Source organism: Parus major, chromosome 4 (genome assembly GCF_001522545.3).
Source record: "Parus major isolate Abel chromosome 4, Parus_major1.1, whole genome shotgun sequence".
NCBI classification, from domain to species: Eukaryota; Metazoa; Chordata; class Aves; order Passeriformes; family Paridae; genus Parus; species Parus major.
The window spans coordinates 57,615,156-57,633,639 of NC_031771.1; the positions used below are offsets into that span (position 1 = coordinate 57,615,156).

Below are 18,484 nucleotides of genomic sequence, written 5' to 3' on the forward strand. Positions count from 1 at the left end.
TTTGTGCAGAGGTGCAAAAGATGGAAGGTGACTCAGTATGAAACTGTTATTCCAACAGGAATCACCTTCTCCTTGTGTGTCTTCTGTGAACTGTTGAATCACTGCCCAACTTCTGTGTCCCTAAAGAACATGCCCTAACAGCAGTGATTCAAACAAGCATTGGACCACAGCTGTTGATGAGACCAGTTTACAGAGTCAAGAGGGCTTTGTCTGGAAAATTAACTTTCTGCTCAGTTAAACCCAGGTGGATTTTGCTTTACAAGGGTATTGTTTCAGAGAGATAAGACACTGTGAGAAAACTGAGTAGATGCTAAGTCAGTCTTGTTTCACGCTCCTGTTTCACCTTCCTTAGACAGCTCCCTACAGTTTCTCCTGGGACTTCTGAGCTTTTGATATTGTCTCCACAATCAAGATCTGAATCCAAAACTTAACTTGCTCTTTACACAAGATGTACTTCACAAATGAATTTAATGCATGGCCCAGAGGTAGCTACTGGTGACCTGGGTCATGTGGTGCTGCCTGCCTGAGCTCCTGTTGTCAGGGTGTTTGGAACAGAATCTCCATAACTGGCATCTGGAGACTCCTAGATAAAGGGCAATATCTTCTTTTAGTTCAGACACTGTGCTGGAGGAACAAGGGGGAAGGCTGCACAGCGGTTGTTCTGAGATTGTGAGGCTGTGCTTGGAACTCTGAAAGAGGATTTTGTTGGGAGCTGCAGACAAAGCACATGTGATTTTTTAAAAAATACTATTTTAATTTTTATTCTGCATTTCTTTTGAAATGGAGAGTCATCCTGAATTTGAAACTGCCTTCTAGTTTGAGCTATTACAGTAATAACAGGGTAGGTTACCATAGGTCTTCTAGCACTGAAGGTGTACAGCTAATACGTAGTCATATGGCGGGCTGAAAATAGTTTTTACACAAATTTGGTATAACCAGGTCACTTTAGGTCACTGTGGTAGTCATCACAGGCCTGTAAATGGTACAGTTAAACCAGTGGATACTATTTTTTCTATTAATCTTCCCAGAAAAGCCTCTGTAATCCTAATTTTCTAGGCCATTAGGGTAAAGGCAGATTACATCTAAAGCTGGTTTATTAACTTTACTCACCTTGGGTTTACACAGTCCAGATCTCTTCTGTTGGGTGCCTATACCTGAAGTCGTTACTTTCCTCAGTGGTCTTTCAAACTTGTTTTCTTACATTTAGGCCTGAGTATCCTTATCTTACCGTGAAGTTAGATGCAGCTTCAGAGTTGGCCCTGGACTGAGCAGGAGGCTGAACCAGGACTTCTCCAGAGGTCTGTACCTACCTCAGTGATTCTGTGTATCTAACTTGTGCCCTCTTCACAGCATGTGAGGCAAACTGCTTCAAAAGTCTCAGTTTATTCAAGTTAGACAGCACGCTGTAGTGAAGCAGGAAGAGCACCCAAACTGTGTGCTCTTATTCCACCGCTTCACCTGTCAGTTGAGTGATACCACCCTGCACAGGTCCAGTCATCGTCCCTCCTGGCTGCGATCACGCCTGGAGAGCATTTCTTGGGGCTGCCATGGATCAATCCCAAATTACAAGGCACACGTCCCCACAGCGGGCAACAACGGATTTCCAGTTGTCTCTGGACAATGCAGGTGACAAGCCTGGTACCTCCTAGAGCTGAGGGGCAGAAGAACAGACAGGGTCCTCTTCCCCACGGAAGCGTTTGTCTTAACGACAGGAACAGTATTTTTGCACCGGCTTCACTTGTTCCTCCGCTCTCAGCTTCTGACCACGGACCACTTCTGACCGCTTCCTCCTGGGACGGACGGCCGAGCCAAGGCCATGCCTCGCGTCCAAAGAGGCAGCGATGGGTGCTCGGCACCAGCGCCCCTCGGGCTGCGGCGCATCCGCCCCGAGATGCTGCTTGAATCTTGCTCGGGCGCTCTCGGAAAGCCTCTCCCTGGTGCTCTGCGTGAAAGTTCACAAGCGGCGGGGCTCCGCCGCCGCCGAGAGAGCCGTCCCCGCCACGGCTCCCGCGGGGCGCGAGTGTCCGTGTCCGTGAGTGCCGGAGCCCGCCCGGCGTTTCGGCGCGGACCAGCAGATGGCGGCGCCGCCCCGGCTGGGCGCGCAGCCCCGCGCACGGCGCTGCCGCTGAGCCCCGCTCCGGTTACAGCCCTCCCCCGCCCCCGCCCTCCGCCGCGGTGTCTCCCTCCCTCCCCGCCACCTCCCCGCCTGTCACTACCACGCCGGAGAGCCACCATGGCGCACGGCGGGCCACGCGTGTCCGCCGCTGCCGCTCCGCGCGGGGCTGCCCGGCTGCCGCCGCCGCCGCTGCTGCTGCTGCTGCTTCTGCTGCCGGCGCTGCTGGGCGCCGCCGCCGCGCCGCGCTGCGCGGAGCCCTGCGGCCGCCCGCGCCCGGTAGCCCTGACCCGCGGGGCGCGCAGCCCGCCCGAGCCGCGGCGCGGCGGCGGGGCGGCGGCGGGGAGCAGCCGCTCCAGGAGAGCATCCTTGGCGGCCGGCCGGGAGCAGGTCTCCCTCATCAGCACCTCCTTCGTGCTGAAAGGGGACGCGTCTCACAACCAGGCGATGGTGCACTGGACGGGCGAGAACAGCAGCGTGAGTGCGAGGGGCAGTGCGGGTGGGATATGGGGTCCCTTGCCCTTGCTGTCGCTTTGCTCTTCCAACTTGCGGGGAGCAACCTGCGCTCCGCCGGCCTCCGTGCGGCCGGAGCGCGCTGCTCCCGCCTCCCGCGAGCCGGCCCGGGGCGCGGGAGTCCCCGCGGGCAGCGCTCGGGGTGCTGCGGACCGTGAGGTGCCGCCGGGAGGCGAAGCGCCGCCGTGGTCGGGCCGATTCCGCGTACCCCTCGCCACTTCCCCAGAAGTTTGGAAAGTTTGCGAGCGCGCATCTTGCAGAGGCGCCGGGTGCGCGGTGTGCGCCGCGCTGCGAGGAGGAGGAGGAGGAGGAGGAGGAAGAGGAGGAGGGTGGCTTAGGTCCGGACCGGCGAGGCGGTGTCTCTGTGCGGTCAGCGTGCCCCGGGTCTGTGCCAGGGTATCCGGGTAAAGGAGAGGCGCGGACGAGCTGCGGTGCGGGGATTATCTCCTCCAGTCTGCATGAAGTCCCAGATTAAATTGTCGAGGCTTAATCGATTCACCGCGATTCAGTCATCCCCGTGTAATCTCCCCCGCGCCGCTCTCTACCTCCTCAAGCGCCGGGGAAAGAAAAGCCCGAAAAAAACCGAAAATGAAATAAAACGTAGCTCTGGGCTTGAGGTGATGTGAGCAGCAGGGGTGAGAGAGCGAGACGGCGCCGCGGGAGCGTAGGGACGTCCCGCAAAGATCCGGAATAGCAGCAGCTCTCCTAGGGGGCTTTTGCAGCCACATCGGTGGATAAAAATCTTGCGCTGGGGCGAGTGATACTGCTTTAGAGCATCAGTGTTCACAACTTTTCATGGTTAAAGCAATGTGTCTTGCCTTTATTGTTTATCTGTTTTAGACAGCAACTCTCACGGTGGGTGCCACTAGTATTTTTAAAACTAATTTTCAATTTCAGCTAGTCTTCACTTCTTTATGTATTGAATGGATGAGTGAGTATTTGAACGGGTGGTTTCAGGGATTTGCTGCTCTAATTTATTCTTCACTGAAACATTATATCATAACAATGGCCGGCATGGGTAAATATTACATAGCACTTTGCTCTGTCTGTGTAACTTCATAGTCAGGAAAATATCGTTATGAAAGCTTAAGATGAACTTTCTCCTGGAGGATTTTAGTGTTTCTGGAAAACTCCTGAGTGTTTTAACTACTACTGTCTCTGCCTGAACTTTGTGAATTTAGTATAAAGTTTACTTAAACTTGGCTTAGTTCAGAGTGTGTGTGTTACACTTCTCATAAGTATGCGAATTATCATCCTTTCTCTAGGACCTGAAGTCCTGGGTTTTTGCCTGTTTTGCTAGGGAGTCAGCCAGGATGTGGAGCTGCTAAGGCTTCACTGATGAGGATGCAGTGATTCCCTGGAGCATGCTGAGTGCTTATGTTAATACTCTTGTATAATCAGGTGTCAGAGTTGAAGTCAGCATCATAAAGCTTGACACTTTCAAAGGCAGTTTTTGATTTGTTCAGGAAGGAAGTGTAAGAATGGTCATTTTCTGTGAAAAGAAAGTGTTGCAAATCAGCAGCATCAGCTATTCTGATTCTGTTCTCCCTCCATTTCTCTGCTATTAGACTGCTGCTGTTTTGTGTGGACAGTGCTTGCAGGCTGTTAGGACAGCTTCCTTGAAGAATTTAGTATTAAAAAGTTGGTATAAGTTCATTTTCTGACATAGAAGGCAAGTAACAGCTTTCATGCAAAGCATTCTGCACTCTAAAATGAATATAGTAGAACCTTGCTAATCCACAGTTATGACTAGTGGTCTCGCCTCGCCTCTCTGCAAAGATTTAATAACAGATGCTGCAGTGAGTGCTTGTATTGCTAAAATGTTATTATTTTTTCACAGTATGCTACAGCTCACTTACTAGAATACTACCCCGTAGTCTCTTCAAAAGCAAAGATAAATGGCAACTGTCAGAAGAAATGAAAGTGGTTACAGTCTTTGCTGCAACTTAGCTCTTTTTTTGTTTGCTTAGTTGCTATCAACTAATTCAATATTGCAGAAGGACGTGCTCATCATTAATGCCTGCAGACGTTCTGTAAGTTATTTGTACATTCAATAAAAAATACTTTTGCAGAGTTCCTTACAAAGTATGATGCTTACTCTGCCTGCCATCAGGTGATTACTGTCAAGCAAGACTCTATTTGAACGAGTGACCTCTTAATGAAAGACTTTGCTGCCTCAACCCAAACGAAAGCAGCCAGTACTGCATGTTTTACAGTATGATTGTCAGCATTTTTTTCAGCTTCTCTTCTTGTTAGTCAGCTTTGTTTTATTGCATGCTTCCAGAAGAAGAGCTGATTTTAACAAAGGCTTCCAGAGAAAAAATATTTGTAAAGAAAGTTCATAGAATCTTCTTCTTTTTAACTTTGTTTTTTTTTAAGAAGTGGAAGAAATACACTAAGCTCAAAGGAAACAGAATGGGCTCAAGGGGACTGCAGAGAATTTTTCTGCATGTTTGTATGTTATATTCAAACAATTGAAAATAAGCACCTGATCCCAAACATATTTAAAGTAGTCTTGAATGTCTATTTGTTTAAGTATATGTGTATGTATTTATTTATATTACTCTGGGTTGTTTGGAGGTAGGAACACTATGATCCAGTGCTTCTTGAACCTGCCACCTTACTCTGTGTTCTTAAATCTATGGCAAGTTTTTCCTTGTCTTGGCAGCACAGGCTTGAGTCTTGGAGCTCTGTTCTGTCCCGGGCGCATTGCAGCCAAGGGGAGGGCTGTCATTCCTACAGTGGGGTTTTGGATCAGGCCCTGCAAGCCTCAGGAGGCACTCAGTAATCTGAAAGTGTCACCACACACATTTGGCACCTCATTGGAGGTACTCAGCACTTTGTAAACCAAGGAGCTAAACTAGTTTCTTTACCCTTTACAGCTGCTGGGCTGAACATTTGACAGTGATGAGCTCCAAATGATCACATATTCTCTTAAACACCTCACCTAGTAAAATAAATGAAGAAGAAATATGCAAAAGGATTATTCCTTTGAGCTCCATGATGAAGAGACAACTATAAAAGCAGCGGGGCAGTTGCATCTCTCAGGGATGTTCACCTGCATGAATAGTTCATTGAAAGTGCTGTCATGGAATACTCACATGTGTAGATCAAGGGCAAATAAGTGTGAGAGGGGCAGAGGCTAGGTTGATGTGCACATGGAGTTTTAAAAAAATAATTTGCTTCATGTAAATCGTCTTGTGCTGCAATAGTAGGAGCATGAGATTTTTGGTTGCATGAAATATCTTGAAAGAAACTAGGGAGGCTATAAATTAAATTTATCCTCTCTTCTCTCTTTTCTGTGCTGTAGAAGTCTGATGTTTACTTATTATCCTCTTGTAATGCTGTTAGTTTGGTGAGTTAGAGAAATGGTGGCTTTGATGGCAAAGCAGAGGATGTGGTTGTATGGATTCTAAAGTGGGCTTGAATCACTGGGAAGATCAGGGTACAATTCCTTGCTTTGTCAAGAGAGAGCTGTACCAGGAGATAGGCAATTTGCTTCCTGCTTTGTGTCCTTGTTACTTTATTTCATTGTCTGATAATTATTTACAAATCCTATGCACAAGAAGCATGACCCCAACCTTTCTTTGCAGCGGGATGTATAGTCAAAACCATCACTGGTGATGCAGGTCAGTGCTTGTCACAGCAAGAATGTATCTGGTTGGTGAATTCCTGCAATTAGTATTTCTGCTCTCTGTCCCCTCTGCCCACAGAAAGCTGTTGTGTGGTCTTACTTTCAAACAAAGGCTCATGCAAGTGGAACTAATTTTCCTGCCAGTCTTAAAATATCATACACTGAAGACATGGCAGGTGGGTGGTGCAACACACCATTTACTGTGGGAAGGGCAAGTAATTGCCATCCATGAAACTGATAAATAACACTGAGAATTGGAATATATACAGGTAGCATGCCAAAAGAATAGTCCTTAGTGTGTTAAGCTACATATGCATGTGTCCAGATATATTAAAAATACGCCAGCCTTTCTGGTTTGGGGAAAAAATAGTCAATTCATGACAGCTTTAAAAAATCCTACTTTTCCTTTGGAGAAACCTGAGTCATCCCAGGAACGTTTTTTTTGGTGCTAGATAAACAACTTTGTTTGTAAAACTATATTCTTTTTGACCCTTTGAAGAATTCCCATTCTGCATTCATACTAGCCAATTTAAAAAAAGAAAAAAAAAAAATCAAAGCCAAAGCAGAAATAGGGGGAGATTGAGATTCGTATTCACAGTTGATTTTGATTCAGGGGCTGCTCTTCATGCTGTGTGCAGACTGCTAAAATAGTGTGAGCAGGACTTTGGTGAGCTACTTCCAAGTCTGCACTTTCATGGTGCCAGTATTTCTTTTTTTTTTTTTTTGTTGGCAAAATATTAAGTCCATGCAGGCACTTATTTGTCCAGTAACTTGATGTCATGATCCCCCAGAAACAAACTTGTTATGGAAAATAAATATAAATATACACATTTTTTTTTTTTTTTGTCCTAAAAAGCAGTGACTTACCAGAAAGGAAGATTTATTGCATGTCTGCAGATATTGCTATGCAAAAACTTCAGCTGATCCAGACTTGTTTATATTTGATATACAGATACTTTGTTTCATTTAGAAACTTTCTCTTTTTGATACAGTTTCACTGTGTATGATTTGTTGAAGCTAGTGATCACTACATGTGTTCTTCTAGCAGAAATTTTCTTTAATTGTTTTTTTTTATTTTGTTCAGTTTGCAATCAACTGTGAGAAAAACTATAAAAAGCATTGACTTAGACATTACTGTAGCAGTACCTGTAATGGTAAATGTAGTTATCTATGCAAACATGGGCTAAAGTCCATTTGTGGTAAGGTTTGGATGGTGTTTCTGCAGAGTAGTCAGACTACGTTTTATGAAACTAAAGGGAGCATGAGGTCAAAAATTCTGACAGCTCAGACCTTTGATAAATGGCAGATATATTTCAAAGTGAAAAGTAGATTTCCCATAGGGAGAGTTTTCTTAAAATTCTTTGAGATGATAGTGTGATTATAAAAACAAACAGAAACCAATAATCATATTTGAATGGAACAGCAGAATCCCACATGGAAAGCAGAATGATTTTAATCTGATTGAAGTAACGCAGGAGTTTAAAATTTCTTTTTCCTTTTTCTTTTTTAACGGTATAAACTTTCTGGCTTATTTCATCTATTTGCTTCTACCAGCTGCTGTTTTCCCTCTCTACCAGGCTTACATCTGGCTGTAAGTCATATTGCTGCCTGCTGAGCTCTATCCAAATTTCAGCAATTTCCAGCTGCTAAAGGAAAGAGAGATATCACCTCATATCATCCTCTAAGTAGACACTTAAAATTGATACATACATTTAATTAGTAAATGTGTATTTCAAACATGCTTCAAAGTCCTCCTCCATGAACCCTCCACACCTGCAGCCTTACCTGGTTTTACCTGGTGTGCGGGTTTGACTGGCATTACCTGGCTTGCTTAGGAATGAGCTATTACAGCAACACTAATGTGCCAATGCTGGGATAAGCTCAGTTTAAATCTAGGAGGGAAATTTAGCAATATACACTCTTGAGAGGCACCAGGTTGGAATCCTTCCTCCCTCTGATACTGCTGATGTATTACACGTGTGTGATAAATGAAGCGATCCTAAGGGATGTGTTCAGGCTGGGGGTAGCAGTTCATGTATCACAGTAGGAACATAATGCATTCTTCCCAAGTTTGATGGGCAAATATAGATATTTGGAGAAAGAGTTGAGGACATCCCTTTTGACTTTATTAAAATTCAATAGAGTAGTAGATCCTTTTTGAGAGAATGGAAGGGGAAAATGATGAGCTTTTCATAAAAACTGTAATTGTTCTGCTAAAATGGGAAGCTCTGTAAGGTATAGACCACCTTATGAACTAAAAGTGTGAAACTGCCCAGATTACAGAAGCTTTTATGCCAAGTCCTTTGCCTGTCCAAATATAATATTTTATGGTTGTGTCAGTTATGACCAAAGGTTGTTCACCTAAACGAGAGAGATTCTGCAGTAGAATCAAGTGGGATGCTTCTATGTTCTGAAAACTCAACTTCATTTATGCAAAAGCAGAAAGTATAGGTTGAAAGTATTCTGCAGCATATGACTTCTAGCTGTAGCTCAGAATGGAACTTGATAACCTGCAACATCATCAGCATTTTTATTCTCAAAGTCTTACATTCCTTACCAAATATTCCTATCCCTAACCCCCTGTCCCAGTAATACTAATTTAAAACTCTAACAAATCACCAAGGACAAAACCACTTTTAAAGAAATAATGGATGGGATCCTTTGCTATGCTTTACTTCTTCAGGAAGGAGAAAATTCTCCACTGCAAGGGTGGTGAGACACTGGAAAAAGTTGCCTGGAGAAGCGGTGGGAACCCCATCCCTCGAGCTGTCCAAGGCCTGGCTGGATGGGACTTTGAGATACCTGGTCTATTGGAAGGTTTCCTGCCTGTGGCAGGGGGGTTGGAACTAGATTAACTTTATGGTTCCTTCCAAACCAAACCATTTTGTGCTTCTATGATTCCGTCTCAGCTTGGACTTCTGCTGAAAGTCTTAAGGAAGGAGATGAGGATTGTCTCTGCATTGATCCCTGACAATCTTAACAGACATGCTTGAGAAAGCTGGGAGCATCCGCTGGATTTGCTGTCTTTAGTGTGACGAATAGAGAAGTGCTGGGCTTATGAATCCTACTGGATGTCTGGATGAGGCTGTTGTGGAAAGAGGAGAGATGCTGAGGTGCTGCCGTGCTGCAGGACTGAGAGCCCTTGGCAGAGCTGGTGATGCTCTGCACAGCCCCATCATCAGGTCTGCGAGCTCTAAGCAAGAGTTTAGGTGCAGTTGATGCCTGGGGGAAATTTAAGGCTTGGCCAGAGACAGGGCATGAGGTTCCAAATGAACAGCTCTTGGATTAAAATGAAGCTGAATAGTAGGGCCAAAGAACTTTTGCCAGTTACCTCACCAGTATCTTTGGAAATACCACTTGCCTTACATAGGTGATTTTGCAGTTTCCTACCTGCAAGGTGAGAATAATAGTACTTCTCTATCTCTTAGGATGACTTTTGCCTAAAAGCTAGCTTTGCACATTGATATCAAAGTAATGCTTATCACCATAACACCTAAAATAGGCAGGACTATATAAAATTGCATCTGTGACTTCTTTGGCAGTAGAGCCCAGGAATTAGAGAAGAAAAGCCTCTCACAGGTTGTGCAAACTTGTCTGCTTGTTCTGATATTTGTTTTGATCAGGACTCCTTTTAATGTATAGTCCAGCTTAATTTAAATGCCTAGACTCTGGCACTTCAAGATCATTGAACAGTCTTAAGATTATGTGACTAAAAACAGTGTCACTTAAACTTATTAACCTGTGTTTAATATGATTTTTTCTGCTATTGTTTAGCAGATTAAGGGAACAACTATGTTTCTTTCTCATTGTTTGTACTTTTTCTTCTCTCATGGACTAATAATTATTTCTCTGAATAACATTTATTTTGACCTTATAAGTTTTCTTTTAACCTTACTTTTGCTAGCTCTTTAATTGCACCATCTAGATAGGACAATACCTAGATATAATTGTACCTCTCTATTGTGTATCTGACTGGCACGTTTTTAGAAATGTACTTGCACACAGAGAATATTGTTAATTTCTGGCATCCTTCTAATTGCTATCATGATTATCCGTTTTCCTAAAAAGAAAATCACAGAACAGTAAATATATATATTTTTTTCAGGGAAGTCATAAAAACACTTCAATAATTTGGTCATTAGCAAAAAAAAGCTGGTTTTAGTGGTTTCTGTGCAGTAACATTGTCAAAAGTTTGTTCTAGTAGATGAAATAGATGTATTTAATGTTTTTTTTCCCCATTCATTTTATGAACTTTGTTTGTTTGTCACTGGAGGCACAGTAAAGCTGCATGAGTGTTGCAGCAGCATATTTGGGAGCACTAACCCCTGTGATGTGTCCTTACTCCTGGGGAGCTGTAGGCCCATGTTTACTGGCCAGTGTTAAGTTTTAGCAGATGCCAAATTACACTCTGTGCAAACACTTTTTTTTTATCACAGTAACTGTCTCTGGTCTGGCCCCTGGACTGAAAGTGCCCAGGGAAAGAGAAGTCTTTCCCCTGCATGTGTACGAGCAGGATGTGTACTGGGGTTCTGCTCAGAACTGGTAGCATTTAGGTACTGTGTAATACCAATAAATAATGATGATGATGATGATTGAGGACCAAGCTGTTCCACCTGTAAATTTTACCCATGTGCAGCTTGGCCTCCCTAACTGAGCTATGGTGGTGTAATGTTGCTTTTCTTAGGTGGTGAAGAGCCTGTTTATGATTAATGCATTCCCATGCTTTCCTCCACCAGCAATTGTCACTGCAAGACAGATGCCCAAGGGGATGGAGCTGGAAAGTGAGAGGAGTATGTTGGAATCACTCTTTGAGCTTTCAGCACTGTTTCACAGTGGTAAATGTGACTGATTCTGAAGAAATAGTTGTTTCTTCATTGCAAACACAATTACATCTGGGGTAGTAGGTTGCCATAAAATTCTCAAGGGATACAATAAGATGTTTTTCCTGTGTTTGCTAGCAGAAAGATACCTTGTAACTTGGTCTTTTCAGAGGTTGGAACTGTTTGTGAAGTCTAACACATCTAAATCTGCAGCAGCACTCGTTAAATCTTGCCATTTATGAAGAGCAGAATACGCTTCTCTCAGCTCTTGTTTTATGCTCCCAGCAATTGTTTTGGGTGTTCAGCCTAAGGAGGCACCAGTGTTAACATAGGCAGAGATAAGAGTATAACCCCGAGGGAACTTGTGAGCCCCTTCAGTATGGGCAGCTCTATTTTATGCGTGGATTTTGAAGGACTCCATGGATGAGATCTAAAACCAGAAATAAACCAAACAAAAGCAGTATGTGCCAGGAACAAATTGATTAGTGGATTACTTTCTCAGTGCAGAGATCTTTACTTCAATTACCACCAGTAGTCAGTGGGGATCCAAACAGATGTCTTGTAGTGCTCCAACAATCAGCTAGGTGCAGAGCTCATGAGGTGAATTCTAGGGAGGTTTGTGGCATCAAATACCTGGAGATTTCCACAGACCTGGCTGGTGATGCTGGAGCACATTGGGCTGCTGGAGAAGTTGGATGTTATAGAAAGACTAATGCTCTTGTGCCCATATTACCTCAACCTGCAGTGATTTTCCCAGTGGGAAAGGAAGCCAAAATCAGATTATTAGGATCTGCTATACATTTGTGTTTTTGTACTTGCAGGCTCTAATCTTGATGATTCTTAACTAAAGAAATCCCAATATCCTACTCCATGGGAGGTTGGTAGCAGTAAACTTCTGTCTCTAAGTTCCCAGCTGGTTTTAGGAGGAATCCCTCAGTGTTCTTTCTGAGCACTTTGTGGGGCCCTGTTAAGAGCAGTAAGGGTTCACATCAGATGTGGCTGCCATACACTGCTCTGCACACGTGCTAAGTGAACTTCATTCCTTCTGGCCTCTCTCATTTTAGTCTTGTATCCTGCACTAATTTAATTGCTGTGTATAGGGCTTTGGAATCTTCAGTACTGTATTATTTAATGAGGTTAGAGCATAGAAAAAGCTTTATTTTCCCAAGCAGAGATGCCTCATCATAGGCAGTAGGACTTCATCAAAGTTGCAGCTTTTGATGTAAAAGGCCATTTCTTATTTTGCTAATTTGTTTGGCTTTTAATCAGTGGTTTCCTGTGTTTCCTTGCCTGTTACCCAACCACAAAATGTCAAATATGTGGAAAGGTCTCAGCTGCCTTGAGAGCAGTCTTGAAACTTGTTCTTTGCCCTGAGTGAGAAGTACAAGCTGAACTGAAACTATGCAAAACATTTATGCTGGGAGTAGGGTGGCTTCAGAGTGAGAGCTGTGTCCTGAACACCAGTGACAGATTACAGAGGACTGACAGTGAACACTCTGGTTGGCCTTGACTGTACTGGTGCTTGGGGTAGAAAATTGGGAAGTTGTTACTATTAGTGGTTCTGAGCTTTTCTTTCTCCCTGGATGCCAATACTGGCAGAGTCAGCTGAGATCTGATCCTCTTCTTTTTGTGGTTTACCAGCCTGATAGGAAAAACAAACCTGAAAGAATCCAGAGTTTCTTCTTTCCTCTCTTGTATGTGACATCCACCAAGGCACTGCTGAGCACACGCAGGAGGGAAGAGGATGTGTGGATAAAGTGTCCATATTTTTGGAGCAAGCAGCCCACTACCAATGTACTAAATTTCGCTGGGGTCACAGATACTATTATTTAACACTATCTAAAACCACTGTAAAGAAGAGAAGCAAAAAAATGTGTTGCATGTCAGCTGAAAAGTATTTTTTGTAGCTCTGTGAACCCTGCCTTCTGATTCACTGATTAAGTTGTTGGTTCCTGTTAGCATCTGTGAAGTAAGATGCAGAAGGAACACATTCCCTGCACAAAGGCTGAATCAGGCACCTTTGCTTAAAATATGGTAGGATATAACTTCAGTGAACATACTTTCAATTGAAAATTAAATACATATGTTCATCTTCCTGCAGCATCTCTCAAGGGCTACTGGGTAGAGCACTGAGGGCTACTAATAAGATCTTCTTTTCTTTCCTTCCTTCCTTTCTTCCTCCTCTTCCAACTGCTTTAAACTAGATGTTTTTTATAAAGTGGGCTTCATTTAGAAGGCTTTGAACCTTTTAATAATCTCATTGCCCCTGGAAAACCCTAAGAGAGAATTTTTAAAATTTATTATATAAGCACCTTGTGCCCTGTGTTCCATTTCTTGATTTAAAAACCCTTGGGAGGGAGATGACTAATATCAGACCACCACGTATAATCCATGTGAGAACTGGGTTGTTAGCTGGTAAATTATCAATATAAAATATTTTTTTGTGGTTTTGTTAACTGCAGAGAGGCACTTCTTAAACTGCTGCAACATAAGAATTGAATGAAAGACAAGTTTCTTCATCAGTGGGTGTAATTGGTTTAGTTTGATCAGTCTGCAGGCACATAGGAATATTCATGATGTTTTTGTGTGTTTCTGAGGCAAGAGATGCTTTATATGGAGATGCATGAAAAGGAGTGCCTCCACTTCCTGTTTGAATCAATGTCCATCTATTGTGAGGGATTACATCTTGGCTCTAATTTTCATGTCTGTGAAGAGACTGTTCCTGAAGATGGGAATGTAAAGCTGCAGAAGGATGTAATTTTTATCTGGTTTGCAGAAACTGCCAGCAAGTCTGGTTATTGCATTGCTGTACTTTGTGGAGTACATCAAGGTTTCCCTGAGGGAGCAGAACTCAGCCCAGTGTGATGTTTCACAGGGGTCGGTACCTCAGAAGTTGAGCCCATTGAGATGAGAGCACTGAAATTCATATTTAGGTGTAGACTCCATGCTAGGGAATAATATAAAGAGTTCATAGTCTTTGATCCACTGTCTGTTGTATGTGGATGGTTTGCACAAAATAGGCAAGCTTTGTATTTTCTGTAGCCACTAAATAGGCTTGTATTTATTAAATGAACCTGGTTGTGACAGTCACTAACTGAAGTCAGCCAGAAACTTTGCTCCCCTTTAGGCAAGATCTGCAGCTGTCCTTTGTTTCTGTTACTCGCCTGTCTGCTTTTCTTGGTATGTCTCATTCCTCCTTCCTTTGTCTCTGTGTGTCTCCTTTGTTATTCTCCTTCATTTCCTTCTCAGTATTAAATCACCTTTCTCACCCCTGAGGGCTTGAATAGCATCACCTTCCCCATTCCATCTGAAAAAGAAGATCTTGAAAGACATGGTTAGTTATGACACTGACAAGTCATCAGTTTGGGAGCTGCCAGTTTCCAGTGAAAATAGATGTTCACACTTGGTCACATGTTGTGTGTGGAATTGGACAGACTGCATGGCATTGCTTAAGGAAATCTTGTGTTCATGGCAGGACCTGTAGCTCTAGCAGACATAACATAGCAATAACAGATGTTTAAAAAACAAGTGTCCCCAAAATAGTTGAAACTATCATCAATAGTTGAAACTGGCTCAGGAGCAGTATTCACCTAATGCCTCAAATCAAAAGCTGTGAAGAGATCCCTTAAACTTACCCAGGGCTTGGACTGGGGACGTACTATGAAATACACTGCTCCTGTGTTAAGCTTCCAGGTGAGTTTAAATAATCATAAATAGAAATGAAATACTCAAAATTCCATTTCCAGTTCTGTGACATGCACATGCCATCTAATAAGAATTTGAAATTACTTGGTTGCTCATGCGGGTGTAATTGAAAAATAATCATAATCTATTCAGTTTTAGATTTAATATATAAAAGAGGTACTGTGAACAAAACACAGCTTCTGAAATGTCTATTACCCTGGATTTTATTGTCTGGATTAAGTTCAGATATTAGTGCATGTCATTCTCATACTTGGGTGATGTCATTCTGAGGTGGGACTTTGCCAAGTATGCCTCATTATTACTTTCTGCAGTTGATAGGCAATGTATTCTTTTTCCTTTAAATGAAATTAAATATTTACAAGCTGTTACTTATTGCAGGAATTGAAATGAACGAAGCTTCTTTTGAAAACAAACACAACCTGAGGAAAGCAGAGACAGCAAATGAGTTTGAAGCTGTCACAGGAGGCAACTTTGAATCTCATATATCCAAGCTGTCGCTTTATCAGAGCCCTGAAAATATGGGAGTCAGAAGCAGAAACATGTAAAGTCGTGGTTTCTGGCATAGCTTATTTCTCTGATGCAAGTGCGCTTGCTGTGTAGTCACTGAGGTTCATGGACTGAAAGAAGATGAACAGATTTAGAGTGCTTTTATCTAACATGAAATTGATACTGTCTTATGGGAATGACTTCTAAGAAGAACATGAGAATGTCTGTACTAGGCTAGACCTTTGGATGTTTGGGGAAGAGCATCAGACTCAGATGAAAATTTGTGATCCTTAACCACACAGCTTTTCTGGCCAACAGCAATTTGTGGCTCAGGGGTAAGTGTAAAAGCTTCTCAGGTGCAAGAAGCATCTTGTTTGTAAACATGAAATGAGAGGGAAGGTGAGCTTATGTACTCACTAGTACTGGCTTTCTATTATCCTTTCCATAAATGGATAAATAAATGAGTTCAAATTTTGGGGTATGTTCTCTAAGTGATTGTAGATTTGTCTCTACATTTCAGAATTTTAAACCCATTTATTAATTCTATGTGGATTTAAATAGTATTTAAATTCAGAAAAATTATATGAAGTAACAAGTAGATCTATCAACACAATTTACAAATTATGTTTTTTTTTCTATTGTAAGTTTCTCAGCAATTTGGGTACTTTAAAGAGTGTTATTTCTCTTGAGTGAATGTTGTTTCTGGAAAGAAAGATGCATGGCAAAAGCAGCTTTAGATGTCTTTTTGTTTCTATAGAATTTATTAAAGGATCCTTTTAGATGTGTGGAGGATTGTGCTGTCATATGCAAAAAAGTACAAAATATCCCAAATGTTTTCCTTGGTTATCTGAAGTTGAATTAATGTTCATTAAATGGGCATCCTCATCTAAGTCAGGATTAATTTTAAATTCAAGCCATTATTCTTTTGGTATGTAATTAATACTGTGTATGTTCTTATCAATAAGTGAGTCTCATTTTCAGTTTGTTGAAGTTTACCTGAGAGTATTCAAGTGTCTCACCCTTTCCATGTATGAAAATATGCCTTTGATGTCTCAGCATTTGACTTTAAAACAGCTGATCTTCTGGCGTGCTGTATAATAAAGTTGTTTTGATACATACAAGAAATTCTGCTTGTTTGTTCCAAGTTTGCATGGCATAGTTAAGCTAGGTTTTTGTTCAGTAAAAATTTGTGATTCTTTTGAAATGGAAATCAATCCTTTTCTCTTAAGTTGCTTAAAATGTTTATTAAGCAGGCATGATCAAGTTTCTTAGATTTTAAGAAGTGCTGAAGGTGAATTTTGAAAATCTTGCTCATTTTTATTTACAAATAGTTCATGATTTTAAAATAGAGATTTCTAGTGCTCTTTTTCCATTTTAAATATTGTTTTGAAGGGCATCAGTAAAAACATTCAATTATAGTGTTCTATCTATAGACTCCCTGGGAACCCAGGCTGTGATTGTATTTCTCAGCTAGAATGAAGCAGCACTATTTCATTGACTTAAATTTCTTCCATTATGGAAGGATCCTTGGCTTTAATTTGTCTCACAGGTAATGAATGGAATGTTAACAGTAATGGAAAGAAAGAGGTGCAAGAGCCTACAAAATGGAGAAAAGTGAACAGAAACAAGTAATAACCCAAGTATTATATTTTATTGTTGAATTCCACACTGTTCTTTCTAACTGTTCTTCCTCTTCATTTTATTTTCCCTAAAATTCTATCTTATTTCATTTATCTAGAAGAAACACTCCTCTTAGCAAGAGCTGAGGGCTGTTGTTTTTTTGCCTTTCTTTGTCTTCTTACTGTCTCTTAGTCTTCTACCTTCCTTTCTGTGGATTGGTTAATTTAATCTTTCTAGCTGCTGTGTGTTCAGCATCACTAGGGTCAGCATGTTACATATGGAAGACACATCAGCTGAAGGAAACTAATATCCCAATCAACTTACTAGCCGTGCAGATAGAGGGAAACCAGCTGGCATGAGTGAATTGATTTCTGCATCAATCTCCTTGCACAGGCAATCAATTCAGCAGAGAGAAACGAGACCTGAGTCCTCATCACTTCCCTGAAGCAGAAGGCTCCCTACAGTGAAGTTTCATCGTCCTGAGCTCTCTGCTGCACTCACAGAGCTGTGAAAGCAGGGGTTCTCCATATGGTGTCACTGAGCCCAAAGCCTGTGAAAAGCCACAGCAGCTTCAGTGTTTTTTGTCAGATCCTTGGGCTGATGCTGCAACCATATCACAGTGTTAGTTAACAGGTATTTAAGCCCCCAAAGCATTAGGTGGCTCTCATCTCTCTTTGCCAACAGCATGAGGCTCATCCTGACAACAAATGCAGAACCAATTCTATTTGTAATTTTTTGTAGTTTTTGAATCACATGCTAATAATTCTGAGGAATGATACTCAAGTAGGCATCATTATTATATCTACATGGGAAAAAAAAATATGGTTTTCTTCCTTCACTTATTTTTTTGGTGAAGGAACAATGGTGCAGCAAACCAAGTCTGTTCAGTACTAAAAAATTTCAGGGCTTTATACTGTGTAACTTAGGTAATTGCTTAAGTAGTTGAGTTAAAGAGAAAATAATTAGAAGGCTAATTTGGATTCATCCTTCCCTATTACCACTTAAAGATGTTGACTGTAGGGTTCTGTTGCTGCTTCATTTAGCTTGACCATTGCAATGAACATCCTTGCATGTCAGACTGAGGTGAGGTAGAGTGTTTGTGTTGCAGGATCAGAGCATGTGGTACCATAGAGTTAGGAGCAGATAGGCTGACATTGGCTTTCAGAGGGGAACACACTTGCTCTGCTTTGGTCCCAAAGGTGTCATTGATTCTATTTGCAGTACATGGTCAAATATCTATCCATGGTATTAGAGAGGTTAACAAAAGGTTGTCATAGGGCCATGTTTGTCACAAATAGTGACAGTAGGATAGTATAATGTCAGCATGTTGTGGTGCAAATGTCTTCATTTTGTGATGTGACAAATTGTCCCCAAGGACAGACTTTTAAGAGATCCTAACAGATGTTGGAAAAATGAGTGAGTTTAGATTGATTTTATTTGTGTCATATTCAGGAACAATCAGGAGTTTAGAAAGCAAAGCTTGCAGCAATTTGTATCACTTTTCATTCTTGAAGGGTCTTTGCTAATGTCACAAACTTTAGTCATTATATATGTGATTCTTCCTTAGCAGGCAAATTGGTTGATGCGTCATGT

General features: G+C 42.1%; 1 protein-coding gene and 1 long non-coding RNA gene across 6 annotated transcripts in view; one reads left to right on the forward strand and one right to left on the reverse strand.

Annotated features, from left to right (window-relative positions):
- Positions 1-2,042, reverse strand: part of LOC107202706 — a 33,384-nt gene extending 31,342 nt beyond the window's left edge. For both annotated transcript variants that reach the window (XR_001520810.2, XR_002001607.2), the window contains exon 1: positions 1,111-2,042. This is a non-coding gene — a long non-coding RNA (uncharacterized LOC107202706). The remainder of the gene's footprint in view (positions 1-1,110) is intronic.
- Positions 2,043-2,474: 432 nt separating this feature from the next.
- The window catches only part of SORCS2 (sortilin related VPS10 domain containing receptor 2), a 525,884-nt gene continuing 509,874 nt past the window's right edge, over positions 2,475-18,484 (forward strand). For all 4 annotated transcript variants that reach the window (XM_015625588.2, XM_015625587.2, XM_015625589.2 and 1 more), the window contains exon 1: positions 2,475-2,590. In XM_015625588.2, the coding sequence (XP_015481074.1) occupies positions 2,561-2,590 (30 nt within the window). In that variant the 5' untranslated portion in view covers positions 2,475-2,560. The remainder of the gene's footprint in view (positions 2,591-18,484) is intronic.